The 23,469-nt window shown below is 37.6% G+C and overlaps 1 protein-coding gene across 2 annotated transcripts in view; it reads right to left on the bottom strand.

The window, feature by feature from the left end:
• The window catches only part of Nf1 (neurofibromin 1), a 251,252-nt gene extending 231,532 nt beyond the window's left edge, over positions 1–19,720 (bottom strand). For both annotated transcript variants that reach the window (XM_077800375.1, XM_077800376.1), the window contains exon 1: positions 19,554–19,720. In XM_077800375.1, coding sequence (XP_077656501.1) covers positions 19,554–19,613 — 60 coding nt within the window. In that variant the 5' untranslated portion in view covers positions 19,614–19,720. The remainder of the gene's footprint in view (positions 1–19,553) is intronic.
• Positions 19,721–23,469: the final 3,749 nt, after the last annotated feature.

Genomic DNA, 23,469 nt, shown 5'->3' with positions numbered 1-23,469 from the left:
GCATATGTGACTGATGAATAGCCAAAGAGGTACTGTACTAAACTACTATCTATCACCTTCAAGCCATCCTTCATACTTTTTTTTTAAGTTTGTAGATGGACACAATACCTTTATTTATTTTTTTTTTTAATGTGGTGCTGAGGATCGAACCCAGTTCCTCACACATGCTAGGCAAATGCTCTACCACTAAGCTATGACCACAGCCCTATACTTTATTTTCTGATGGTGGAACTACTGTACAAATTTTATTTCTCCTTTGCCAACTGGCTTGTTAATGCTCTGCCAAAGAGACACTAAAAGATACCACAAGACAGAGGAGGCCAAAAGAGTTGATTCTCCCTGTTTCTTATTTCTGTCAGCATCACCTCAACTATATTCATCTATAAAATCTAATAATACAAAGACTCCTTACAATTAGTATAGTTTTTACAGGTTAAGCAGAGACTAGACTACCAAATATGTTTAGATGAATTCTGTGAAGGACAATCAGAATTATTCCTAAAATCTTTGATGAGAGGGCTGGAGGATGTAACTCAGTGGTTAAATGCTTGCCTAGCATACACAGTACAGGGGGTGGGAGACTATGGCTGGAGCCAAGCGCAGTAGAACATCCCAGAACATCTCAGCAAGCTGAGGCAGAAAGATCACAAGATTGAGGCCAGCCTGGACAACTCAGAAAGACCCTATCTCAAAACAAAATTTAAAAAAAAAGAAAACAGCCAGGTGAAGTGGTCCATACCTATAATCCCAGCTGTTCAAAAGGCTGAGGCAGGAAAACTGCATTCATGACCACCTGGGGCAAATAGCAAGATCTGTCTCAAAACAAAAAAAAAAAAAGGGCTGGGGATGTGGCTCTGTGGGAAAATCACTCATGGGTTCAATCCCCAGTAACCAAAAAAAAAAAAAAAAAAAAAAAAGGCTAGGACATGGCTCAGTGGTACAGCGCTTGCCTAGTATACATAAGGCCCTGGGTTCAATCCTTAGTACCTCTTTAAACTCAAACACACACAAAAAAAACTATGCCCTATCTAAAAATAAAAACAAAAAGGAAAATGAATATATTTCTATATATTTGAAACAATTAGAAATTAAAACTAAAATATCTGTTAAAAATGACAATTCTCCCAAAACTGATCTACGTATTCAACACAATCCCTATCAAAATGAACAAGATGATCCTAAACTATGTATGCATATGTACATACAAAGAATCTAGACTAGTTAAAACAATTTGGAAAAAAAACAAAGTTAGAGAACTTAAACTACTTGATTTCATACTGTACTATAAAGTACAATAATAAAAACTAAGGGCTGGGGTTGTGACTCAGTGGTAAAGCACTCGCCTAGCATGTGTGAAACCCTGGGTTCAACCCTCAGCACCACATATAAAGATATTGTCTACAACTACAACTAAAAAATAAATAATATTTTTTTAAAAATAAATAATAAAAACTATACAGTATTAGCATTACAGTAGGCATTCAGAATCACACATACAAAAATTAACTAAAAATGAGTCAAACCTTAGTATAAAACCTAAAACAATACATTTCTCCAAGAACTAGGAGAGCTGGGAGTGGTGATGCATGCCTGTAATTCCAGCAACTCTTCAGTCGGAGACAGGAGGATCACAAGTTCAAGGCCAGCCTAGACAATTTAAAAAGACCTGTCTCAAAAAATAAAAAGGATTAATTAGGGATGTAGCTCAGTAGTAGAGTGCTCTGGGCTCAATCCCCAATACTGCAAAAAGATGGAAAATAATAGAAAAATTGTGACCTTGTATAGCAAAGATTTCTTAGATAACCAAAAGCATGATCTTTTTTCTTCCTAAAAAAAACTGATAAACGGGCCTTCAGAAAAATTAAGAACATGGGCTGGGGTTGTGGCCTAGTAGTAGAGCACTTGCCTAGCATGTGTGAGGCACTGGATTCGATTCTCAGCACCATATGAATAAATGAATAAAATAAAGGTCCATCAACATCTAAAAAAAATTATTAAAAATAAACTGTAGAAATGTTATCATTCTAGAATAATAAAAACCAATAGTTCCAAAAATTAACCAAAACAAAAAAAAAAGGCAATGTTCTTATATATTTACTGACATACTAAATTGAATGCCCTTCACTGTTTCTTAACAGTTTTGTACTTCCATTTGAGACATTTTCCTTCCACCTAAAGAACTTTAGTAATCTTATAGTACTGGTTTGCTGGTAACAAATTCTCTCAGCTTTTGTTTAAAAGTGGCTTTCTTCTTTTCTGAAGGCTATTTCTGCTGGAAACAGAATTCAAGCTTCATAGTCTGTTCTGTTTCTGAACACTTTAAGAATGCTTGTTTCGGTGCTGGGGATGTGGCTCAAGCGGTAACGCGCTCGCCTAGCGTGCGTGCGGCCCGGGTTCGATCCTCAGCACCACATACAAACGAAGATGTTGTGCCCACCCAACCACCTTTTCCATTCTTTTCTTGTGCTTCCCTACAAGTTCAGGATTTCACCACAAAATCAATGCCTCCACTTAATCACCGAACCCTGCTTTTTCAGTCCAAAAATTGGTTTATAATCTTTCATTGCTTAATCCTCATGATATAATTCTGTTATCATGCCACCTAAAAGATAAACACAGCAGAAGGGTATTCCCCAGTGGCATATGGATGCACACTTGTCTTCTCAGACATTGTGAGATGCAAGTCTAGAGTTCTCAACATACCTGCAGTCAGTATATTTCCAAAAGCTGACCTACATGGTTTGTTTAGAACAGTGCAGTTACTAACAGTAAACACATATGAATGGCACTGAGGACCGGTCACCTCATAATAACACAAATGCTAATGGCACAGAATCTTTATAGACACAAGATTGAATTTTGGGTACATACTTCACCACACTAGTACATTTTCTCAAGTGTAATATTTTGACTATAATGCACAAATCAGTAACAATTTACTTCAGACCTGTTTGCTAAACTATGTGCACAGATTTGGACTGCTTAATTTTAACATATATTCACAAGTAATCCATGCATCCTAATCTTGCACCAAAGACAGTTTTGTAACAATGATTTTTAAGTAATACAGGCACAATTTTTTTTTTTTTTTTTTTGGTGGGGGGATACTGAGAACTGAACCCAAGGGTACTTTACAACCAAGTTACATCCCCCACCAACTTTTTTTTTAAACACAAAGTATCTTTATTTATTTTTATGTGGTGCAGAAGATCAAACCCAGTGCCTCATACATGTGAGGCAAGTGCTTTAGCCTCTCCCAAACTCAGTTTTATGAAGATGCTTAACAAAGAATACATACCACACAAAATGGGCATATTAATAGAAGATTTAAAACCATTAAAATTTCAGAATAATTAGAGTCTTGAAAAATAAAATGCCAAAATATTGAAAACTATTTAACATATATTAGGATCAAAGAGTTAACGGGCTAGGATTATATTTCAATGGTAGAGGATTGCCTGGCATACAGAGGCCCTGTATTTGGTTTGATTCCCAGTACCAAAAAATAATAATAATAATAAGGAAGTAAGAACATGAACCACTAGACTATGTAATACTAACAGATTATTAGAAACAAAACTATTCAATTTTTACTTCTAATTATTTAAAGCAACATCTTCAAATTTAAACGATCTTCAAATTTGTGGGGTTTGTTTTTTGGGGTACCAGGCAGGGAGGACTGAACTCAGGGGCACTCGACCACTGAGCCACATCCCCAGCCCTATTCTGTATTTTATTTAGAGACAGGGTCTCACTGAGTTGCTTAATGCCCGGCCATTGCTGAGGCTGCCTTTGAACTCAAATCTTCCTGCCTTAGCCTCCCCAGCCACTAGGATTACAGGAGTGTGCCACCACGCCCGGTTGATCTTCAAATTTGAAAAAGCATTGCTCAACTATTGAATAAAGCATGGAAACTCTACCTTCCAGCTTTATCTGAATTCAAGTTTACATAAATTAACTCAAGGGGCTGGGGATGTGACTCAAGCGGTGGCACGCTCGCCTGGCCCGCGTGCGACCCAGGTTCGATCATCAGCACCACATACAAACAAAGATGCTGTGTCTGCTGAAAACTGAAAACTAAATATTAAAAATTTTTTAAAAATTAAAAATAAATTAACCCAAGGGTATAGACAAAAACTTGGAAACATGACAAGGTAAATGTTATCAGTAAACTTTGAGAAGTCAGGAAGAATAGACAGGTGCCAGAGTAGGAATGAGTAGATGCTGCTCTAACTGTCAAAATGCAAGGCTGAGTAAGATATGCTATGGTTTAGATCTAAAAATGTCCCCTAAACAGTTCATGTGTTAGGCAATGTAGCAATGTTCAGAGATAAAAAAGTTATGAAAGCTAAAACTTCATCAGTGGACTAATGCATGTGATGGATTAATAATAACTGTATGCATGTGGGGTGTGGTTGAAAGAAGTAAGTCACTGGGGGTGTGGTCTTGGACTATGTCTATCCCTGGCCCTCCCCTCTCTCTGCTTTCTTCCTGGTAGCATGACCTGAGCAGCTTTCCTCTGCCATGCACTTCTGCCATGTTGTTTTGTTTCGCTTCAGCCCAGAGCAATGGAGTCAGCTGACCATAAACTGAGATCTCTGAAACTACAAGCCCAAAGTCACCTTTTCCTTCTCTGAGTTGCTCCTCTCAGGTAGTTTGATTAGCACAGGTGAAAATGTACTACAGACTAAATACCAACATCCGAATAATTCTAAGACTACTATACAGATGACTTCTTAACACCTAAACAGAGAAGCACCACTTATTACTGATGATGAAATCTTAACCTGTATAAAGTGCTTTTAAGTTCAGAGTTTACAAAGTACCCTCATACCACAAATCTTTGATTTTCAAAGTACCTGTGAAAAAAGGGAAGGTCCCTCTACAACCTGCACACTCTTAAACATATTAGGAATTCAGGGCTCAAGACAGATGGATTTGATGAAGTTATAACTCACTCCAGTAAAAAATTAGGACTCAAGTCTTCTGATTCCTTATTGAGTTCTGCTTTTATATCACACAGTTCTTAAAGTCAGCATGAATTAAGACTAAATCATAGTGAGATGATATAAGGAACTGCTTCAAAATGATGGAGAGGTCAGAGATAGAAATGGGTAGGAATGTGGATGGAAAAAAGACTAGGTAGTAGCTGGTAGTGGATACATGGGCATTAATTTATATCATCTATTTTTGTTTATGTTTGAAATATGTCATGATAAAACTCAAAAACATAGAAACATGCCCATTAACACTTTTGATAGATTTACTACACTGGTAATACATGAATACCAAAGACACAGTATACCTGAAGGTCAGCATTTATGAGAAAAGTTTCATGTAAGGCCCTCATCTAGAAAAATATTGAGAGAAAAAATGAAAAACAGTATGCCTGAGTATTGACCTCCTTTGAATCAAAAGAACAACAAGATGATAAGACATCTTAGAAACATATCCTTTGCTGAAGAAAGAACTAAGTTTTTCTTACGGCTGAGGGAAGATCTAAAGAATAATTACATCTGTCTTCAAGTATTTTTAAAGTAAACAGACAAACTTACTCTGTCAAGTTAGAGAGGATAGAATTAAAACAATGAATGGAAGACTCAAGAAGGCCAAATTCCAAACTCTTTTCTTTTATAAAAACTCACTCTTGCCATATGGTGGCAAGTTCAAGACCAGCCTCAGCACAACTTAGCAAGGTCCTACACAACTTAGTGAGACCCTGTCTCAAAAGAAAAAATATAAAGGGCTGCGGATGTAGAATAGTGGTAAAAGACCTCTGGTTTTAATCCCTGGAACCAAAAAAAAAAAAAAAAAACAAAAACTTACTCTCCCTTATGACTCATGTACTACTCACTAATAAACCCTGTAACAGTCAACTAATTATTTTCTAGCTATTTTCCCCTAATTTAAAAAAAAAAAAAAATGGCTCCTAGCTCAGTTTCTCCTCTATTCTACATCCACCACCACTTATCTAGGCTAGGGTTGCCTGATAAAATATAGGATTCCCCATTAAATCTGAATTTCAGATAAATATGAGCAATTTTTTTAGTATAAACAGGCCTCAGGCTATACTTGAGCAATACTTAATACTAAAAATGTATTCACTGTTCATCTGAAACTCAGATTTAACTGAACATCATATATTTCTACATGCTAAATCTGGTAACCCTAATTTAGATAACTTCCATGTCAAAGTAGACCACCTATCCAACATCTATCTGATCCTCAACTTTTCTTACCTCAATTCTAGTGACTATGATAGAAATAACCAAGACAAGGTCCCCAAATTCAGCATATCCTTAATACTGTCCATATTGCTAAGTATTGCTTACACTACTCACTATCTATCCCACAGTAATTATAAATTAAACCTATTCTTCTCTGTCATCTCACATCTTTAATGTGATCTCATATTTCTTTTAATGGGACTGATTAAATTTTGTGTAGTACAACCATATAACCATCCTTTAAAACTCTAAAACCCAGCCAGGTGCAGTGGTGTATACCTGTAATCCCAATGACTCTGGATGCTAAAGCAAAATGATTACAAATTCAAGTCCAGCTTCAGCAGTTCAGCAAGACCCTCATCAACTTAGGGAGAACCTGTCTCAAAAAAATAAAAAGGGCTGGGGATGTAACTCAGTGGTAAAACACCCCTGGGTTCAATCCCTAATACACACACGCAAAAAGTCTAAAACCCATATCCTAGCTAACCTTATACTACTAGAAACCAAGATTGTAACTTTTTTAAATAAATTTTTTAGTTGTAGATAAACACAATACCTTTCTTTATTTTTATGTGGTGCTGAGGATTGAACCCAGTGCCTCACATGTGCTAGGCAAGTGCTCTGCCACTGAGCCATAACCCCAGCCCAAGATTGTAATATTTACATAGATATTAGTCACATTTTATACTTTCACATTCATTTACTTTGTTATTTTTCTGACTGCAAAAATACATCCTCAGAATAGAAAATTTCAAAAATTATTTTAAATATTAAAAAATTAAAAGTACATATAATCCCTTAATATGTTAAATGTAAAAGAAAATGTAACCCAGGGACTTGGGTTGTGGCTCAGTGGTAGAGTGCTCACCTAGCATGTGTGAGGCACTAGGTTCAATCTTCAGCACCACATAAAAATAAATAAATAAAAGATATTGTGTCAACCTACAACTAAAAATTTTTTTAAAAAAAGAAAATGTAATCATATGCAAAGTAGGGCTGGGGATGTGGTTCAAGCGGTGGCGCGCTCGACTGGCATGTGTGCAGCCCGGGTTCGATCCTCAGCACCACACACACAAAAAAAAGATGTTGTGTCCGCCAAAAACTAAAAAATAAATATTAAAAAAAATTCTCTCTCCTCTCTATCTTTAAAAAAAAATCATATGCAAAGTGTTCATATTATAAATTTAAAAAAGCATACTACAAAACAGTGTATCTCATTCAATTCCAACACCTAACAATAATAGTGGTCAACAACTACTGAGTTCCTTCTGTGAGTCAGAAACTGTGCCACATGCTTTACAAATATTTCCTTATGTAAATCTCACAAGCACCTCTGCTAAATAAATACTATTGACTCCTACAAGTAGAAAAACTGAAACCTAAAGAGGACAAGTAATTTGGCTAAACAGTGGCAGAGAAATACAAACCTCGGCAGTCTGATTTCAGAATAAACACACTTAATTACATACATTTAAAAAAAAATCAAACAATGATTGAGTTGTGGAATTATAAATGACATTTATTTTGTGACTTTGCTGCATTTTTCATATTTCTAAATATGAATTAATTACTACTTTTGTCTTTTAATGTCCAAGTAGTAATCAGACAATCATCTGTGGATGATTCCCTTAAAATAATTTCAGATTCCTTTTAACTAAGGATCTGTGTCTAATCAATAGTGACTGGAATTATCTTTCAGTCAGAGGACTCACTCAAAAAAAAAAAAAAAACTAAAGCATTTTAAGAGTTATAGAAGTTTTTAACTGTCAGATCATATTCTATTTTACAGATGCAACAGGCTCAGAATTCAGGAGAAATATATATAACATCATAAAAGTAGTTTGTGCCAGGGCAGGAACCAGAACTCAGGTCTTTACTGATTTTGTTGACCACATTTGACCAAAACAAAACCTATTCTAACCTATTCCCTATTGCAGATTCACTTATCGGAGACCAAAAGTTAAAACATAATAGAAACACAAATGCTTTTCTTTTATTCTCAATTACTCAAAAAGAATAAGACCTGCCTGGCATATTTAGATAAGGAGAGTTGAAAGAATATTCTAAAAGACAAATTTAAAGATTTGAGAGTTGTTATGGGAAAAGAAAAACTGAAAAAGTAGATATAACAGGAAAAACAAACACTCAAGAATCCAACATGAGGTATTCTAATACTACTAAAGCTCAGAGTTGCTTCAAATTTAATCAATTTGTAAGTGAAAAGTTCTTAAGTATGAAAACCAACCTGACAAAACTGGACTGTAATGCCAAGACAAAAAAAATGAAATAAATGCATAATCTCTTATTTATAATTATATATTCCTATTGGCATTCTCACAAATTCTATTCTCTCACCTTAGGATTCAACTCTCCTCAACTAAAAATCTACAGTGAGTATAATGTTAGAAAACTAAAGGAAAACAATGTCACAAACTCTAGTAGCCAAAGAAGCTTTAATGAATGAAGTGATAAGGAGATATATAAATAATGAAACCAAGGATACAGTGTTTAAATGTTATGTCTATTTATAACATATAGCCAACCAAAAAAGATTCACAGGTACTCTATTGTGAACACAAAGGTAAAAGTGTAACATATCTGTGAGTAAAGAAGCAACAATGCATTCTACAGTTTTAAATATTTGTGTTATCTATTCATAAAACTTAGAACTTTTGATTAAGCTCTATTTATTGAAGTAACTGATCTAAGGATTAAGAAAGCTACACACTTCTAGTTTCAACTTAGTGAACTATATACAATAGGACAAGTTGTTTTGACTCTAATTTTACTTTTTCCCAGAATAGAAATAAAACTCCAAAGAAGGAATAAAAAATACTACACGGATAATGAAATTTTTATGACTATAAATAGTTTCCTTTCATGTAAAAGATTCAACCCTAAGACACTAAATGAGTCCACAATGTGAGTTGTACACATATGATCCCCATTTAACAGATGAAAACATAAAAAATTGACAGAGAAGTAAAGGGACTGGCCAAGAACACAGTGCAATTTACAGAGCAAGAGGGTTTTTTTGTTGTTGTTTTTCCTTTTCTTTTTAAATTTTTGCAGTATTGGGGATTGAACCTGGGATGCTCTGTACTGAGCTACATCCCTAGCCCTTTTGAGTTTTTGAAACAGGGTCTTGCTAAATTGACCAGGCTGACTTCAAACTTGTGATCCTCCTGCCTCAACCTCCTGAGTAGCTTGAATTATAGGAGTGTGCCACACAAGAGCTTTTCCTTAGCTAAATGTTTACTGCCTCACAAACTAATTAAGAGTTATTGTCTCATGTTCGAATTACTTTGAGGACTACCCAAGAAAATCTGTCAACAATTAAACAGAAAAGAATCACTTGAGATTGTTATGAGCCATAATTATCCAAAAGGTCATTATCTGAGTATAAATTATGGTTAAAAATAAGTTAAATATGTCATTAAAAATAAGCTTCTGGGGCTGGGGTTGTGGCTCAGTGGTAGAGCACTCATCTAGCATGTGTGAGGCACATGGGTTCAATCCTCAGCACCGCACATAAATAAATAAATAAAGGTATTGTGTCCAACTACACCTAAAAAAAAATATTTTTTAAAAAAATAAGTTTCAGTACAGGCATGTGTTACTACACATGGTTTTTTTTTTTACATAAAAAAACTAGTTCACTGCTAGTGTACACAAAATTGATTTTTGCTTATTTTTCTTGTGTCTTGCAACTTTACTGAAGTTTATTCTAATAGTTTTGTTGTTGTTTTCTTAGGATTACCTTTATACATAAGGTCATCTCATCTGCAAAGATATTTTTACTTCAAAACGAAACAAAATTAGTTTCTGGGTTCAGTGCTTATCTCATGTGCCTAATTACCTAGGTTCCATTCTCAGCCCCTCAAAAAGTTTTTTAAAGTTTCCAAAAGTAGGGCTGGGGATGTGGCTCAAGAGGTGGCACGCTCGCCTGGCGTGCATTCGGCCCGGGTTCAATCCTCAGCACCACATACAAACAAAGATGCTGTGTCCGCCGAAAACTAAAAAATAAATATTAAAATTCTCTCTCTCTCTCTTTCTCTCTCTCTCTCTCTCTCTCTCTCTTTAAAAAAAAAAAAAAAAGTTTCTAAAAGTACTGCTATTTACTAAATTAAAGTCAGGCCTCTTAACATTGCTTGATTAGCGGGAAGGAAGCTATTGAGGAGGGGGGAAGGATTTCATCAGGAAAATTTGAGTAAGTTCTCTGAAATTCAATAGGATAAGACACTCAAAGCTATAAAATAGGAATAAGAGCAGGCAACAGCTTGTAGGCTGTAGTAACAACCCTAAACCAAACTAAAAGAGTGCCAGACTGTGGTTCAAAGAAAATATGCAATCTGGAACTTTGCACCTTCAGTTATTGCTACTACAAAATAATTAGTACCATTTATGGAAAAAAAACATGTAACATGTTAAAAATATAATTCCAAGTCTTTATTATAATAAGAAGGAATTCCAAATTAGCTTGGGGCTATCTTGTCTCAACATTCTTTTGATGATATAGTCATTGGCTCAAAAGCCACTACTTATAAAGAATATAATTATATGTCAGAGGCATATAATATCATTTGAAGGATCAAATACGCAGTCTATTGCAAATACTTTATGAGACTTTAGTGAGAATGCTATAATACCAGTTATTCATATTCTTCAATGTTGAATCGAAGCATATCTCTAAGAGAGCTCTGTTTACTGAAGGCTCTAAAGCATGGTATTATATAGAAATTACAAGTTTCTGAAATCTCAAACTTAATTTAAAGTCACTACAATTGTAAAAACAACTTTTATGTTCTTCAAGGTCAAAATGAAAATTGTCCCATCTTTCCCTCCCCACCCCCAAGAAAATGGAGTATTTAAAAGATGTTAGATGAAACAAGCCAATGCTTTTATAAACAGTCAATCTCCTGCAAAGAAACAGCTTAAGATACCCATATTCTACTTCAATATTGATTCTAAGCCTTTTAACAGTTTAAGCTGACCACAAACCTCCCCTTCCACTTCTATATAACATTCTCCTCAAACTTCCTTTTTAAAAAATGAGCCTTTCTACCATTCAAACTGGTAAATTTCTTTGCCAATTGCCTAAAAAATCCCAGGAATAAAATATTTTCTCAAATTCTTATTGTTATTCTTTTTAAATGTGTAGCTTTGATAATTCTTTAAAATGTGTAGCTTTGACCTGTTTTTATTACTGTAAAGAAAAACCATGAGTCAGCACAACAGTTCAGTTTTTTAGGTAGGATACAAATTTTAGATGACCAGACTCATTTCAGTGACCTCAATCCTAAAATCTAAGCCATTTGCTTAACTTTCGATATTGCTTTATTTAAAAAAAGATTTTTGTAGCTGCTATTCATTGGGGAACTGTCTGAAATATATCCTTCAGAATAGGCTGATAAGTCTACAATTATTTATTTCTCTACTGTTGAAGCATGATATGATCCATTCTAGAACTGTAGATGTATTGACATTTTTCTTTCAGTATTCTTTTTTTGTGGTGCTGGGGATTAAACCTAGGCCTTTGCATGTACTAGGCAAGTGCTTTACCACTGAGCCACATCCCCAACCCTTCCTTTGAGTATTCTTAAACCTGCTTGCATAATTTAAAAATCTGCGTTCCTGAGTGGTAGCAGAATCATCTTTAGGAAAAATAAAAAATGAGCTTTCCTATGCCTACAATCTCTTATACACCACAACTCCCAATGAAAAATAGTTTGCCTAACATGTGGGTAAAACATATTTTTAATATACTGCTTCCCCTTTAAAGCATGTTATTATAGTACAATAATATAGCCTATATAGAATCCCACAACACTAAATTTGAAAGCTAAAACAAAAATGCCCCATGACATTCTAAGTAACTTAAAGAACAATAAGGCATGCTAACTACTGTATTAGATCACTGAATTTTCATTTAAAGACAAAAATTCTCCATGTTAAGCATTATTTTTTCAAACTGTAGATTTAAGTGGGAAAGATGGAACATGTCTTTAATTCCAGCTACCTGGAAGACTGAAGCAGGTGGATGAAAAGTTCAAGGTCAGTCTGGGCAACTTAGGGAACCCTGTCTCAAAATAAAATAAAAAGGGTTGAGAATGTAGTTCAGTGGTATAGCGCCCCTGGGTTCCATCTCCAGGACTGCAAAAACAAATTTTTTTTTTAATAGATTTAAGAAAAGAATCCAACTTCCTATTGGCCAAATAACAAGTCAAATAAAAAGAGTAATATAAGAAGATGCAATATTTAAAATAAAACATAGCAACATTATGACATTTTACTATACTTCCCAAACTTGGAAGAACCATAAATTTATGCGCCATAAATTAGATAATAAATCAATAAAACAGATTAATTACAGATATCCAGGATAAGTTACATAAGGATGCTATTAGTACCCTAAGTATTTGTCAATGAATGCTAAAGTAAGGTATAATATATTGGACAAGGTACATAATAGGGAATATCCAGACAGTAGTCACTTTCCCTCATGCAGTGAAAAAACAATAATCATTTGGCTATAAAAGCTGGCTATGGTGGCATATGCCTGTAATCCCAGCAATTTGGGAGGCTGAGGCAGGAGGATCACAAGTTCAGAGGCAGCCTTGGCAGCTTAGTGAGGCCCTAGGCAATTTAGTAAGACCCTGACTCAAAATGAAAAATAAAAAAAGGGCTGGGGATGTGACTCAGTAATTAAGTATCCCTGGGTTCAATTCCTGTACCAACAAAAAAGAAAATGTATAAGGCTTATGTTTAAATACCTCAAAAGTTTTTAAAGTGTATGCATTCATTTTCCTATCATTGCAAAAAAAAAAAAAAAAAAAAAAAAGTATGGAGAGACTTACCACTAACAGTAAGTGACAAACCCAAGACTCAATAGGAAGAAATATAAGTTCTTCCTTTAAGCCCACTTTTTTTTTTTTACCCCATTCCTAGTTATAGTGTCACTTAACTTATATAACCTAGGTTCTTACAAAAAACAAATTAATTCAGCTTTTTACATTGAAAACAGCTAAAATCACCACTTTTTTTAACCAGTCTGCCCCTTCAACAAAGAATCATATGAAAAACATTCCAAGAGTGATACACTGTGTCCTCATAACTATGCTGGGCACTCGGGGTGACTATGAAAATTCTAACGGGTCTTCTTACTTTTCAGAAAGTGTATACCCTTTTGATAAAAAGGCAAAAGAAAAAAACAAAATTAAGCTTTGTTCAACCAACCCTCCTGAGAGAAAAAGCTTACAGTGTGATTATATAAAATCCCAAGTGACAAGAACACCAAAAAGAAAGATAGTAATGAGTTTAGTCTAAAAGGAGTTTAGGGGGCTGGGGTTGTGGCTCAGTGGTAGAGTCCTGACTCACACACATGAGACAATGGGTTCGATCCTCAGCGCCACATAAAAATAAATAAATAAAGATTGTATTCATCTACAACTCAAAAAAAATTTATAAATAAATAAAAGGAGTTGGGGGGATGAAGTTTTACAGGACACTTACAGGAATTGGAAAAGCAGTATTAAAGCATCACGTACATACACAAAGAAAAGATGAAGTAAGTATGATATATACGAAGAGAATAATCCAACCTGCCTGAGAAAGTAGGTGCATGCTGAGGTATGAGATATAGTTTGGCAAATTAAGTGGGGTCAGCTCCCAATAGACTGTTGTGTCACAGAGAGATGCTGTTAAAATATTAAAGTTATTTTTTAATATTTTAAAATATTTAATTAATATTTTTAATATTTTAAAAGATTGACATTCTAGTCAATCTTTTTCAACAGATGAAGAAATCAAGGATCTATAAGAGCTAACGGCTGGCATAAGGACAGAAGAAATAAAATGCAGAATAAAACTCAGACCCCAGTTTAGGAACACCAGTCTAGTGATAGGCAAAAACTGTATGTTAAAGAAAGCACATCTGTTCAAGAATTGATAAGAACAAACATAAAACAATGCGAAAATGTACACACAAGAAAGTAATGTCGTGCAAACAAGAAGAGATCCTTTCCTGAGGGCAGTAGAACACTACAGTAGTATTTCAACTGAGCAAAGACTACTGTTTTGTTTTGTGGTATTGGGAATCAAACCCAAGGGCACTCTATCACTAACCTACATTCCCAGTTTTTTTATGTTTTGTTTTATTTTTTTTTTTTTAAAGAGACAGGATCTCTCTAAGTTGCCCAGGATAGCCTCAAACTTGCCATTCTGCCTCAGCCTCCTAAGTAGTTAGGATTACAGATATGAGCCACTGTGCCCAGGAAAACCACTGTGTTTTCTAAAAGGAATCACTTTCAAAAAAAGCAGCAAATCCCTGGTATCAAAAAGAAAGTAGCAATCCAGAAGTTAAAAAGAGGCAGAAACTAGTTATCAGAGTTATAAAAAGGGTAGATAAACAGTAGAGGTAGCATGATATAATGCAACAAAAGGAAAAAAAGGATTGGTTCACAGAGAAATCTGCAGGACCAAGTAAATGTTTGATTTCCAAGAGAAAGGAAATTTAAATAAGTTTGAAGGTGAAAAAGAAGAAGTCACATAAAGAAAGACTAAGTCAAATCCTAGGTTAGGTGGGATGCTGAGGGGAGTATAAAGAACTAATTGTGGAACAGCTGGAAGAAAGTACTTAAAAGGGGCGGGGATGTGGCTCAAGCGGTAGCGCGCTCGCCTGGCATGCGTGCGGCCCGGGTTCGATCCTCAGCACCACATACAAACAAAGATGTTGTGTCTGCTGAAAACTAAAAAATAAATAAATAAATATTTTTTAAAAAAAAAGAAAGTACTTAAAAGGATAAGTTCTAAAATAAAAAATAAATTATTTCTCATCCACAAAAAAATTATTTCTCACCCATAAAATATCCCTCACCATCAAAACATATTCATTTTCAATTTATTATCAGGTCTAACAAAAATTATAGACCAGTATTTTTTTTTTAAAGAGAGAGAGAGAATTTTAATATTTATTTATTTTTTTAGTTCTCGGCAGACACATCATCTTTGTTTGTTATGTGGTGCTGAGGATCGAACCCGGGCCGCACGCATGCCAGGCGAGCGCGCTACCGCTTGAGCCACATCCCCAGCCCCAAGACCAGTATTTAAAGAGGGTAGATTTTTTGAAAATCCAAAATAACTTAAAACTTTTACAAATCTATTTATCTGACCAATTAGCATGAGGTTTGTAACATCAAAGACACTTGCCAATCATTTTATGCTGTAAATTTTACCCACATATTCCAAGGGCATTCTGATTAGCATTCATTCAATGTGTAAGAAAAACCACTAAGCTATTATAAATTTTAAAATAAAAGTTTATTGTATAACATGTTCCTTAAATTTTTTATTTTGTTTTTTTATACTATTTCACTTGACTAGGTATGGGAAATGGTGCTTTACATGAACATATTTGCAACAGATCATTAAGATGACTATTTTCATTGTTTTTTTTTTTTTTTACTTCTTTATATTTTATTTTGTGGTGCTGGGCCTTGTGCATACGAGGCAAGTACTCTACCAACTGAGCTATGTTCCCAGCCCTCAATTTTTTTTTTTTTTTTTTTTTTTGGTACCAGGGATTGAACTCAGAGGTACTCAACCACATCCCCAGCCCTATTTTGTATTTTATTTAGAGACAGGGTCTCAATGAGTTGCTTAGTGCCTCAAACTTACTGAAGCTGGCTTTGAACTCATGATTCTCCTGTCTCATCATCCTCCCAAGCCTCTGGGATTACAGACATACATCACCCAGCTTGGCCTCAATTTTTTTTTTTTAAACTTCAAGTAGCCATATTTTTCCCTTACTCCCTTTCAGAGAGACAGGTGGGGCACATACAGCAAGGTGAGGCACACAAGAACGTTCTAATTTATTAAGAAACTGGACTAAAGAGCCCACACCCTAAAGCTACACACTTAAAATTCTCCAGTTTCAATTTGGAAACTTATTTGGCGCCATAAAGGCAGGTTAAGGAGACTGAAGAAGATATAACTTATAAATTCAGCTTTCTGGCTGTCCACTTTTGCAACTGCCATGTCCCTAATCAAGGAGGCAATCCCTCTTAAAACTATTAACACTTATTCAACTTAGGCCATAAATAAATATTAGGTCTAGATGCAATATCATCAGGTTGCAGAAATTTTCTTTATTGGGGTTGGAATTGTGGCTCAGGGGTAGAGCGCTCACCTAGCACGGGCAGGACCTGGGTTTGGTCCTCAGCACCACATAAAAATAAAGGCATTGTGTTGTGTCCATCTACACCTAAAAAATAAATATTTAAAAAAAAAATAAATTTTCTTTATCGTTTGGAAACAAGGATTTGAGCTCAAATGTCAAGATGAACAAATAATTTTCATAAAAAGTCAAGATGGAACACTACCATTTCTTTTAACTGGTACTGCACCAAGTTGCTGAACAATACTCATCAAAATTCAACTTGTCTGTGCTGGGCATGGTGGCACATGCCTATAATCCCAGAGACTTGGGGGGCTGAGGCAGGAGGGTAGTGAATTCAAAGCCAGGCTCAGCAACTTAGTGAGACCCTGTCTCAAAATAAAAAAAAACATTAAAAAAAAAAATTGAGGGGTGGGGGGCACCCGGGGATGCGCCTCAGTAGTTAAGCACACTAGTACCAAAAAAAAATTCAACATGTCTGTAATCAGCAGTGGTTAGTAATGTACTTCTGCTTCATTTACAACAAATATTAGAAGCATAATCAAAACTGCAATTCGCATAAACAGAGCTGCCACCTTTAGATATGCTCATGCTTCCTGGAGACTAAAGTGGTTCAACATACACATGTCTTGGCTATAATAAAAAAGGAAAACTTTGATTCCCCCTGGAGCCAGTGAAACAAGTACAAACAATATATGAAAAATTCAAAAAGTTTTAGTCAAAATAATTAAGATTCTTATACAAATATCTCTCAGTATATACAGACAGGGCTTTTCCCAACCCTCAATAAAAAATCTAAACTCTTCTAACTATACATATGGATTAGTAAAACAAATTCTATGGAATAGTGAGAAAAAAGTATCCCTGATTGTCCAACATTCAATACTTTTCATAAGGAAGTTCTCATTATTAAGTCACTCAACCACTCAGTGCCTCGGTTTCTCCTACACATATCTCCAAACTTAAGATGAACTTTAATTTGAATTAAACATTTATTACTTCTATAATTAATAAGTATGCATAAGTCCCTTACGTTAAATATTGAAAACAGCTCTATTTTTGCATCTCAAAGTCAGTGGGCTTTAACTTTGAAAGAAAAAAATGTGAGAAATAATGTCTTATATATCTCTCTCCTAATTACAACATAATACAGAAAAATGGTGTTTTAAAAACTTATTTCCTTAACTTTTAACAGATGGTGGTGAGACGCCACAATGCACATAACAAAGCAAACACAAAAAGCCTAAGGTCTTTTAATATTAGGTGCAGAAAGAAAATGTTGTATTACTGGGCACATAATAAAAATCATCTCTCTTTTAAAATTTAGAGAACTCTCTCTCTTTCTTATATGGTAAATAAGCCTATTAACAGCTAAGAAGTGAAGAATTTATTTTTAAAGTGGAATTTTTTTAATTTTTAAAAATTGGTAACAGCTGTGATATAAATTCTTTAAATTCCTGCAGATTATTCTGTCCAGCATTCTACTGTAAAATTAATTAATTAATTTTTTTTTAAGATTATACTGTCCACAAGATGCAGCTTTGGGGTTCTTCTGTGTACCTTTTAAATCCTTTTTCAAATTATGGACAGAAAGTATTTTTTTTATCAAGTTTTAAATCTAATGCTATATCAACAATGCAGTCTATTTTACAAAGTTAACATTTTACTTCATTAGATTAATAGTACAGTTAGTTGGTTTAGATGCCTTTTGATCTGGAAACAGGATGAATGAAACAACTCTTTCAAGTCTCTATTAGCTTCGTAATTCTACTTCATCTGTGTAGCTTATTCCTCTGCCTACTCCCTGATATCTGTTAGATGGGTCAGAAAAACAGTTCTGAAAGGAAATGTTTATGGATCAATGTTTATGGAGCCCTTCCCCCCACCACTCAGCTCCTATAATGTTTTATGATTATATCCAGAAAACAAAATAGTTTGACTCAATCCTAAACAATTCCTTCATTTCAGGAAACCCACCATAGAACCTTAGCTGCAAAAAGCATCCCTTTTAAAACCAACCCCAACTACCTATAGCAGCACAAAGTCAAACGAATTCTCACTGACAAAAGGCTAGATGTGGATTTATTCTGGTCAACTCCAAAATTTAGTGTTTGAAAGTCAGGGAATAAAAAGTCGCCTCCCGAAGTTTTAAAACTTTCTTCCCACATCCCAAACATTCTCAGTGAAAGTTCTCTTGTCAACCAAAAGACAAGAGTCAAAAACATTAGCAAAATTATAGGATCTAGGACCACATCTCAGCTGTCTTTGCTCGATGTTGTCAGGGGCTCACAGGCAGTTTTCCACTTTCCTTTCACCCTTCTCCCCTTACTCGCCAAGATCCTCATTTGAGAAAGAAATATTCACATCTCAGACCGCTGGCAAGAAAAGGGGAAGGGGGCTTGCCAAAGAACGAAAATGGGGGGAAATCTTTCAGAACTACGGTTTCCAGTGCAAACAGCAATGTTAAAGGCAATCTGTATAATTGGGTTATGGGGGGACGCCCATATGGGATATTAAAAAGATGCACAGTGTGTGTGCACTTGGAGCTCTGGGGCGGACTGAAACCATGGAGCAGAAAGTAAGAAACCTGTGCTTTCCCTGCTTTCTTCTACTCTTCCCCCTCCAAGAGAGGAAGCCACAGAACCTGGGGGAGGGGCGGGATGTTATCGTTCTCCTACCGGGGGTAGACAAGACAGGCCTTTGGGTTCCTTAAGTTACCCCCAGTTAGAAGGGTCGCGGTGGGAAGAGGACGAGGGACCCCTAAATATTACCCACCTTCGCTCAAGAAGAAAAAAAGAGGCAAGAGGGGAAATGATTAAATCCAGATGGAGCGCCCTAGAAAGCGCCCCCAGGTCACTCACCCCCATTACCAAGCGGAAGAGCTGGGATAAAGGGGATGAGGAGTTGGAGGGCTGGACAGGGAACAGGCCCCACCCCCCGATTTAGGAGGGAAGAGGAGCCCCAGCTCCCTGAGGTCCCCTCCTTCCCCGCACCTCCCCCCTTGGCCATCCCCACTTGTCCCCCTTCCCTTCTTTTCCTTTCCTCCAGAGCCCGAGGCAGCCGCGGGGGAGGCGGCCGCTCCTTCCTCCCCTCACCCACTTCGGCCCCACCCCCACTCCGCTCCCACCTCCCGCTCGCCACGGGCCCGTTACCTGCTCGTCGAAGCGGCTGACCACGGCCTGGACCCATTCCACCGGCCTGTGCGCGGCCATGTCCTCCCCGCGGCCGGGGGGCGGCGGAGGGACGGGTCGGCCGGCGCCCAGGGCCGGGAAGAGGGCGGGGAGCTGGGGCTGAGGTGAGGGAAGAGGCGAGGAGAGGGTCTGAGGAGTGCAGGCTCCGAACGTTCCCACGGGGGTGGGGATGGGGGCTCTGCGCCGAGCCGGAAGGGGGAGAGGGGAAGGGGGCGTTGGCAAGGAGGCAGGGGGGAGGGGGGCAGGGGGAGGGGGACCCGGGGAGGGGAGGGGGCCTCTTGGTCGGTCTCCCCACTAGCGCCGTCTCCCCTCAGCCATCACAGTCCGAGACGCCGCCATGACACCCCACCGGAAGTGGGATCCTTTCCACGGCCCGGAGAGGGAGAGCGAGCGAGCTAGAGATTGAGAGCGCGGCTGGGAAAGGGGAGGGGGAAGCGAGAGGGAAGGGGCCTGCCGCGCATGCGCCCGCGCTGACCGGTTTCATTAATGAAAAAGCGAGTCCTCCTGGAGGTGACGTCACCTAACTCCACTGGGCCTGGAGGCGCGCGTCCCTCAACGCCGCCGGTCTTACCTACTCTAGCACTGGGCTGGAGCGCCCGAAGTCCAAGCTGACCCCAGAGTATCCGCTCCCATCCCCACCGCCCCCTCGGGCTGCCCCTCCCCCGCCAGCGTCGGGGTTTGGATCGCTCCCAGGGTTGGAAGTTAGGGCGTCCTGGGGCTAGCTTTTCTCCCAGCGCGCAGATCTCTGACGCCGATCTCTTGGGGAGGTTTTACTCACCACTTCTCTGCCTTCAGCTCTCACACAACCTCAGGTTTCTAGGTTCATGGTAGCTTCTAGGGACTGCTGAGAAATAGGGGAAAGGAAGACCAAGAGAGATTCGTGATTTTTTTTTTTTTTAAGATCACTTAAATCCTAGAGCCTAGACCCAGGGGCAGAGAATTCCAACACTTACTTCCTCTACTAAACTGATGGGCACTCAAGTTACTAAAACTTCTGCACAATTGAAAATAAGGTTCGAGTTTGACTGAACTCAAAGAGCCTTTAAGGGTCTCTCAGGCATTCAACATCTCATCTCAACCTTTCCACACCCAGATGAGTAGGACCAGGAAGGTTCTGTGATTTTTCCCAAGGTCACAGAGTTTATAGGTGGCAGATCAAGATGCAAGCTTTGACTCCAAAGACAATAGACAGACTGGCTTTCCAGAAACAAGGCCCTTCTCTACTTCATGTGGAATTGGCTATGTCTTTTCCAGAAAGAGGACTACATCCAAAACACAGGATTGTCTATCCATATATGACATTGGACTTTAGAATGAGTTATTTTTAGATTTATCTTCCTCGGTACATTTTACTTAGGCTACTGTTAAAATGTGCTTACCTATTAAGAGCACACATTACAGTAATCAACTAGTTAGGCTAAACAAAAAGACGCTAACAGGGTGATAAGGTGAAGGAAGCAAAACCATAATTTTTATTTTACATACAAAATCCACAAAACCAATAGCCTGTGTACAGAGAGGTATATCCATAATGAAATTTCTAGTCTGTGTAGGTTGATGATTGTCCAAAACAAATGTTAATGTGTCATTCCATTAGAACAAAAGGACAAAGTTTGGATATTTCTTTGATCCCTTCTTGAAAGCTACAACATGGATCTTGGATCATGTCAGCAATGATGACAACACTGAAAAGAAAGGGATGAATAATGTCCCTCTCTGTTTTTTCCTAACTAGGACCCCTGAAAAAGCTCTCACTCATACTCCCAGATAGTATTCCAATGCCTGTACCTCACTGCTAAACTTCCAGACCAAACCTTCATTTCTTTTTCTCCTGCTACCGGTGAAGGTCCCTAATTACTTCCTTCTTGCCTTGGCTTTTTGCCTGTCTATTCCCCTCATTTTCTTTGATACATTGAAGGCAATTGACACAACCCTCCATTCCCTTGCCTCCATTGATATTCCATTGCTAAAGCTCCTCTATGCATCCTTCCTCTCCTGTCTGGTTTCTTCCATGATTCCTCATTCCTTTCTAACTCTGGAGTAAAACACCCAAACCTCAGATGTTGGCCCCCTGCTCCCTCTGCAAGTTATTAATTTCATCCCAATATGTATTTGCTGTCCTGTTTCCTCCCTGAATATCATGACTTTTATTACAATTGGAACTACAGTAATCTTCTCAACTTCTTTTTCAATGAAATCATTCAATTCTGTTGGACAACTATCGTATCCAAACTCTGACTATACACTATGCTAGAGATTGAACCCAGGGCATTGTGCATGCAAAGCAAGCACTCTACCAGCTGAGCTATATCCCTAGTTCCAACACCATGCACTTTGTTCTGCAGTGCATAATATGGCAGGAATTCTAAACCAAAATGCCAAAGAAGGTAATGCATAGATTATGGTGAGCTAAGGAGAAAACTCTACACCCCATTTAAAAGGGAAGCTGTCAGTCACTGTCAGTCAATTCTATTCGATCATTTCCCTGCAAAAAATGTTGACCCAGTGTTGCTAGATCTTCTGGTTACTCAAGAGAAGCTGCAGATCAGAACTCTTCCAAATTTTACATAGTGGCAGCCAATTCACATTTTTTTAAAAGTATTGTGCAGCTAAACAAAATACGCCTGTTGTCTGAATTTAGCCCATGGAAACCAATTTGACTAGCTGGAGTCTAGTGGGAAGAAATGAATTCTGAGCAGAATAGAATTAGGTTTATACTCTAACTTCTCCTGTGCTGTCCAACACAAGTATTAGGGAATTGTATTTGGTATAGTTTTAAATGCATTTAATATTTAAATAGTTTTAAATGCATCTTCCCCATCCATCCTCTTTTTTGGTCAGGCAAAAATCTGACAATTTTTTTTTCAAGAGTCCTTATTCCAGTGGCCTTCCCCAGCTTCCACATCCCCCATCTCCACTGGCAAAGCACTCTTGCAAAACAAAGAGCACAGGCCTCTTCAGGAGTAAAGTACTCCTTTCCCCAGCTGCTGGGAGTGCTAGTGGCAGCAGCTCTCAACTGAATCCCTCTCCAGAATATGTGCAGACTAAAGATGCGAGCTCAGGATGTGACCATTCTGATGGGCTCTCCTGGCTCCATGCTCCCTTAAGTGATCTGCTCCCAAGGAAAGGATCAGCTGAGGCTTTTGTTGTTACTGCATTTAGTTCAACTTCTTTTTTTCAATATTTATTTTTCATTTTTTCAGCGGACACAACATCTTTGTTTGTATGTGGTGCTGAGGATCAAACCTGGGCCGCACGCATGCCAGGCGGGCGGCTACCGCTTGAGCCACATCCCCAGCCCCGAGTTCAACTTCTGTGTCTCCTCTATCCTACTCCTTTCACTCCTGTCTAATGTTGACCCCTAGGGCATTCATTTCCATAAGTAAAGACTGATCCACTGAAGCTGAATCACCCCCTGGCCAAGTAGCAGTGAAGGCTTAGTTGAAAACATAGGCCCTCACATGTTATAGCAGCACAAAGTTGAAACTTTAAATAATTGCGAAAGGAAGTAATGGGATACCAGTAGAAGAATGCACAAATAGGTGCAATCTAGCAGGCATTTACGAAACATGGAGAAAGTGGTAATTTAAGGCAGTGGAAATGGATAGCTATCAATGAAGTAAATCTATGCCTTGGAAAAAGATAGTGAAAGATTAAGTGATTAATCACTAGTCAAAGGCTGAGGATAGCCTGACATGGTGGCACATGCCTGTAACCCCAGCAACTCTGGAAGCTGAATCACAAATTCAGCAAGAGAATCACAAATTCAAGGCCAGTCTTAGCAATTAACAAGGCCCTAATAACTTAGTAAGAATCTGTCTCAAAATAAAATTTAAAAGATTAGAGAGATAACTCAGTGACAAAGCACCTCTGGGTT

The sequence above is a fragment of the Urocitellus parryii genome, chromosome 7, assembly GCF_045843805.1.
Source record: "Urocitellus parryii isolate mUroPar1 chromosome 7, mUroPar1.hap1, whole genome shotgun sequence".
Lineage (NCBI taxonomy): Eukaryota > Metazoa > Chordata > Mammalia > Rodentia > Sciuridae > Urocitellus > Urocitellus parryii.
The sequence above is the reverse complement of the archived record's forward strand: the minus strand, read 5'-3'. Positions and strand labels throughout refer to the sequence as shown.